The sequence below is a fragment of the Limulus polyphemus genome, unplaced genomic scaffold, assembly GCF_000517525.1.
Source record: "Limulus polyphemus unplaced genomic scaffold, Limulus_polyphemus-2.1.2 Scaffold3296, whole genome shotgun sequence".
NCBI classification, from domain to species: Eukaryota; Metazoa; Arthropoda; class Merostomata; order Xiphosura; family Limulidae; genus Limulus; species Limulus polyphemus.
In genome coordinates, this window is record NW_013668906.1 from 44,609 (window position 1) to 51,394 (window position 6,786).

The 6,786-nt window shown below is 30.5% G+C and overlaps 1 protein-coding gene across 1 annotated transcript in view; it reads left to right on the forward strand.

Annotated features, from left to right (window-relative positions):
• The window catches only part of LOC106469091 (mitochondrial tRNA-specific 2-thiouridylase 1-like), a 25,749-nt gene that overhangs the window by 3,093 nt on the left and 15,870 nt on the right, over positions 1–6,786 (forward strand). The window contains exons 2-3 of the mRNA XM_022397501.1: positions 3,613–3,739; positions 4,301–4,466. Coding sequence (XP_022253209.1) covers positions 3,649–3,739; positions 4,301–4,466 — 257 coding nt within the window. The 5' untranslated portion in view covers positions 3,613–3,648. The remainder of the gene's footprint in view (positions 1–3,612; positions 3,740–4,300; positions 4,467–6,786) is intronic.

Consider the following 6,786-nt stretch of genomic DNA (forward strand, 5'->3'; position numbering starts at 1 on the left):
ATATGCACTACAGAAATTAAATAATAAATTTGGGGTTGGTATTTCTTGTGCCACTTAGACAACAAAGACAGTAGTCTTGTATATAAAGTTAACTCATGGTGCATTTCAGTTCATCTTATAGCTCTTCCAATGACATTTACTTACAGTGAGTGCAAGGTAATACATTAGGATTATCATAATTTGGATTGAGTGTTTAATATTGATGGGGATCAACTGAATAATATGATTTAACAAAAGGATCTTGTACATTGGTGGACAACTCATTGTAACCAGGAATGTCAAAGATACTGAATGAAGGCTAGTTTGAAAACGTTTTTGAAAAAACCAACAACATGTTGGAAATAAGAATATTAGACTCGTGTGAGGACAATTGATTCACTTAATTTATTCAATTAGTAAAGTTCCACTAATTACACAGCTTTAGCTATGAAAATTTATTTATTTATAAGTTCTGTTTTTACACTTATCACCGAGGGGTTAATATCTACATATTCAGGCCAATTCCATTATTTCCCAAAGAATGGTCAAGGTTAGGAATATTGCTAATTTCTTTTGTAAAAAACATGAAAAATTCATAGTAAAACACCTGTGGCTATGGATGCTGTCTGAACAGTTCTAAAAAGAAGGAAAACTTTGTTGATATTTGGTAATTTTAATAAAGTTCAAACTAATTTTTAAAAACTGATGCACCCTGGGCAAAAAAATAAGGAAGAAATCAAACTTGTTGAAGTGAAATGTTGCATTCACTACTGGCCAAGGAATATCTCAATAAAATACATATTTTATAATAGGAAGCAACCCTCCCTACAGCTACCTCTGCAATACCAATATGGCCAATGGCCATGCCTTTGACAATGAATACATAGAGTAGGATTAGCTACAAATAGTTAGATGAAAAACATTTTGAAACCAATTACCACAGGTGAAGGGAGGGACATTCTTCAAAGGTCACAGAAGTTTTTTTTTTGTCATGTCTACTAGGTCAGGGTTTCCCAAATGCTGGTCAGAGGACCGGTACTTGTTCTTGAATTACTGGTCCACAACATGTCTTGGCTGTTGAAAGCACTGACACTTACTTATGTTTCTTTCAATATTTGATGACTAAAAGTCACTTAAGTCTACCTTTTCTTTTTTGTTTTTGAAAAAAAATTTATTTTTTTTTGTAAGTAACATATTATTTTACTTATGTAATTAACAGATATTTTATTTGGAGTATCGGTCCCCGAAAATGATTTTGGAATTTTACTGGTCCGTGATTACCAAAAGTTTGGGAACCACTGTACTAGGTTATCTTTAGTCTTATGAACCAAATATGTCTTTTGACAGCCAGTATATGAAAATAAGATAACTCCTTGAGTAACTGTCACACTGATATTTATTGGGAGATACCAAAAATATATGCACAACATTCAGTGCATAAATGAGGGTAGTTGGCAATAGTAATTCTGGCTTCTAAACCTATTTAAATTGAATAATTTCACAGCTGTTTCAGTATACTCAGTACTTCTAATTTAGCAGCAATGGAAAGGTTCAGTAACATTATTAGTAGATATTACAGTCCATTATGTTTTGGTTGATTGCATTTACTGAGCCAGTGGTCGTCACTTAAGTGTTTTAGTACATCAAATTCTTGGTTTACAGTAATAAGAACTGTTAGAGGAGGCAAATGACATCAGGCTCAAGAAAACATGGAGAGGAGGGAAGGTCAGCGAAACATTATCAATTTTTTTTCAGCCATCATGAAAATTATGCCTTGGCTTGGCAATAAGATCAATAGAACTAGATGCTGTAAAACTAACAGAATCAGAAGCAATATTAGAAGGTTTCTTAATTTTTTAAAATGTGACTTACTATAGACGTAAACAGCTAAGTTGAACTGAGACAACCAAATATAAAAGGTTGGTAAAATCCTCTCAGAAGAATTAACGACAAACCCCGAGAGAAGGGAAAAGGTTCTGCTGAAAGTATATATTTTTTTAATTTTAATAAATATTTTTGTAATTTATCTTCTTTAGTTTGAGTTGGATCTTTATCTAAATAATAGAAACTGAAAAATGTGAAACGTTATCTAAATGATAGTACTAAATTACAAAAAGATAATTTATTGATTGTTAGTGAATAATACAATATAAAATCAATTGTTCCTCATTCTGGTATATATGGAGTTCCTATGGTTCATAAAAATGATGGTCTGTTAGACTGAAAGTTTCTGGCATAAGCACAAGCAGAATTTTTAGTTAAGGTGGTGGAACCATTAATAAGTGATATTTGACAGTGATATTTCTGACTAAGTTGAAAGTTCTCTTATGAATATTTCACATTCAAATTTACCATCTTTCTTATGAATAAACAGGTCTAAGAATGGAAGTTGGTGGTTATGTTAATTTAATATTGGGGTGCCTGCAGTTAAGATAATTTCATGAACCTTCAACAGGCTCAATTTTTCTGATAATAATAAAAGTATCATCTACAAACCTTCTATAATATTCTGGTTCAAATGAGAAGGACAACCTACAAGTCTAGAATTTTCATAGTGACAAAGGAACAAATTAGTAAGTGATAGGGCTAATCTAGATGCCACAGTAAAACCATCAATGGTTTATATTTTAACTGATAGTTGCACACCATTTTATTTTAAGACAAATCTAGTTAAAATACTGGTTCACTGGGCAGAAAAGTTAACCAGTAAATATGAAGTTTTTACAGAGATAGATAATATTAAGAATTTTTTTTACTAAAATTTGCCTTTCCAATAGGCATTATAAGTCAAGTAATTCAAAACTATTAAAACAGTAAGTCTTTCTAAATTACTTAAAATTTCTTTAGTCCTGTCATATATAGAAAACAGACTATTCTGATTAGAAATCAGTTATGCAAGATATGTCTTTGAACATACCCATAAGTGAAATTGAGATGCAGATTACAGTATTTTTTCTGGTATGGAGGTTGTATATCTATCATTAACATTTCTAATGTATCATATGAAAACAAATGTTTTTTAGGTTATATTGATTGTCCACTAAATTGTTAATAGTTTTAAGACAAGAACATTATTTTAAAGTATTAAGGAATGTGCTGAATGACTTAACAACAACAATGTGCCTAATTTTCAATAAATAATAGAACTGGGCAATTAACTTGGTTAACCAATATAATAAGTTACATCAATGAATGTCACGAACATAATCAACTAATAGAAATTAGTGTTTCTGACTATTATTGTTTTTGATTATTCCAACTATCCAAGTAATTTAAATATTGTCTTCATGATTTCTGATTAATTCAAGGTTGTTCAGCTTAGCTGATTAGTGTCATGACACTTGAAAATAATCAACTAATCGAAATTAGTGTTTCCAGTTATTACTATGTTTCATTATTCCAAATATGTCATGTGTGAATAATTGGTTAGTTGAATGTAATTGATTAATGAGCTTAATGATTAATCAGTTATCAAATTTCTCTAATTGCTGAGCTCTAATAAGTACTGTAAAATTTATAAACACGAGTACATCATATGACTGTTTTGCAGTAATTCTTGGACAAATGAAAGTATAAGCAGCTTTAGATTTGTACATTAGATTGAGTATAATGTAACACTTTTATCTTCCCTAGATGGAAGATAATATGTGAAGATTTCGTAAATTAGAAATGACAGCAATGTTTCCTGTTCGAAAAGTAGTATGTGGTATATCTGGTGGTGTAGATAGTAGTGTGGCTGCCCTTTTATTGAAGAGAAAAGGTAAGGTGTAGTTAGGCTAGTAAGAAATGTGTTAAATCATAATTTCTAATGTTTAGTGTGGAGGTTGTGTGAATAGCAATATATATAGAAAACAAAATCATTAAGTGAAATGTACGCATACACAGCCAATGTTTTGTTATTGTTCATGTTTCAGATATTTTATTTAGTAATTCTTATTGATATTGGCTTTAGTTGCTTACATCTGATTCACCATATAAGCTAAATAGTTAGATATATATATATATATACGGTGTCTGAAAAGTCTGTAACCATAGATACTTCAACAAATTTTATACAATGTGTTACACACGCTGTCCTTGTAATTCAAAACAAGTTTGTATTAACAGTAGGACTAATTCAACCTTTTCATGCTTTGATGGCACCATAATCAGTCACGTACCTGAAATTAAGAAAAGCTGCAAATCATCTGTGGTTCCAGACTTTTCAGACACCCTGTGTATCTTTTTTGATTTTTCACCTTTCTGCTGTTTTTGATTATCTAATTTGACAATAATATTGCTAAGCTTAAAAGTTTCACTCAAATCTGTTGTGTTATATTAGGTTATGACGTGCTTGGTGTTTTCATGAGGAACTGGGATATTGCAGATGAAACTGGGCACTGCAGTATTGACAAAGATAAAGAAGATGCAGAATACGTTTGTCGAAAAATTGGCATTCCTTTACAAGAAGTGAATTTTGTAAGACATTATTGGAATGAAGTTTTTAGGTGAGACAGACCTTTTTTTAAATTCATTTATACACATTCTGAATGCTATACCTTTATGTGCAATTAATTTAGGTTTTTGCAATAAAATTCTTTGGCGTTTAATCTTAAGTAATTGGGAGAGGCAAAATGTACATGCCACAATATTTTACAGAGTTACATTAAAAGTTGATTTAGACCAATTTATTTGCAATGTATGTCAGTAAAGTTGTTATCAAAATGTACTTTATAATCCGAAGTTTTTACTTTAATTTCAATTGTAAGTGTTAAAAATTCTTCTATGTTAGTAATTTTATAACTTCAAAATTACCATTTATATAGTTCCTAATAAGTTAGAAACACATAATGGCAGTGCTAGGATGTAAAATTTGAACCTCTTCATGATTTGCTGAGATATCAATAAATTTGTCAAACCCACTTGACAATCATTTCCATCTTTTATGCATTTCAAGCCTATTATTCATTCATGTCTACTTGTGTGATAGAAATGTTTATAGCCAATAGATAGATTGTATTGTATAGAAATGTTGTGTTTGTTTGTTTAGAGATGGTGGTTTGCAAGAAAATCTTGTTGTGTATTGAGTAAAGTCATTGCTCAGAGCAGTAAGGAGTTTTTTAACCTGCTTATAACTTAGTTAGAAAGTCAGATGAAGTGTGGTAGTTTTGAAACATCCTATTCTAGAGCCTGACATAGTTTTGCATTCTAAAATGCATATTTGATAGCAACCTGAATATTTTTTGTACAACCAAAATACTCCTAACCTCATTTTTGCAAAGTTGAATGAAGTTTAAAAAGCTTCCCACGTATACACATTACCCTTTTAATTATACAGTTACTAATTATAAACTTAATTACAATTACTCATTGTTTGTGACTTCTAATATTATCATTTTTATGTACATAATTATTTTTAGTTCTGTACACGTACAATTGTTCATTGGTAGCATTTTATATAAGTTAAAAAATTCTTTACCACTATAAAGTTGTGTTGTTAAGAAACTGTTAGATAGCAAATTCAAACATTTACATCCATAAAAAGTTCATCTGAGGATTCCATAGGCATCCACAGAAATTATTCCAGGGAGGGGCAAAGTTTTCTAGGGGGTGGCAAAGTATTGTGAATTGAATAAACAATTCATATACATATGTTAAATGAATAAAGAAAGAATCATGTTTCTCATTTTCCAAGACCCCCCGCCCACGTGCACGGAAGACCGTGGAGGGTTCTTTAGATTTTGTTGTTGGTGTTCAGTTGTCCATAATTGTATTTTAGTTAAAAATGGTTTTATCACGCTATTATTTCTCTGTTTTTGTTCTTTATTTTGCATTAATCAGTGCAAGACATTGACTAGAGAAAAAAAATGGTTATTCTGCACTCACTACTCTTGTGGTATGTAGGTATCATAACTGAATTTCTCCATAACTCAAATTTTGAATACTTCCATATTCATATACATTTTTATAATTTAAGTACATACTTTGTAGTTTAGGTACAAAATCCAGACAAGCATGATAAATTCAAACTTGAACCTTACTAATCTTGCTTTTAGAGTTCATCTCCACAAATTCATGGACATAGCTTAAAATTTGTCTTTCGTATCATCTGGCCAGCTTACTGTGTCTATGATGTCAGTAGTTTTGAGATTAATATTTTAAAACAAAATGTGAGAGATTTCACATTAGGATAATGTTACTTCAAGATATGATAGCGATTGTTGTTGTTACCAGGTTTGGCTTGTACAAAAGTTTTATGCAAGAAATCAAGCTATATGAAGGAAATTATTTTTGCAAGTTTGTAAAAAAGATTCTAAAAGTGTTGAAGCTGCTAAAGGCAGAATTTGAAGTTGAGATGTTGGGAGAATGATCGTCATTGTGAGTTAATACATCCTTTTTTGAAAAACTGACATATCAGAAAAAAATGTCATTGCAAACATTATCAGTGCTGTTCAAATTATCATAAAGTTCCATAATCCATGCAACTAAAATCAGAATGAAACTACCAAAACATCTACTCAAATACAAACATTGAATGCTATTACGATTGAGGAAGAGAGTAAATCACAACAACAATTATAAGCTGACATAATGAATGGTTGAAGAAAGTATTTCAAAATATTTCATTTTCATGAAGTACATAGAAAATAAATTGGCATAAAAACAAATTTTATTTGGTAGCACTACAGGGGAAACTTTAAAGAAAGAACATTATATATATTTGTTCTCCTGAAGAAAGATAGTCAACTATTCGAAAGCGCTTGAGTTTTGGGTCTTATTTTAAGTCTATTACACTTTATATGTGATCATTTGTGCTAACTCTTTCAT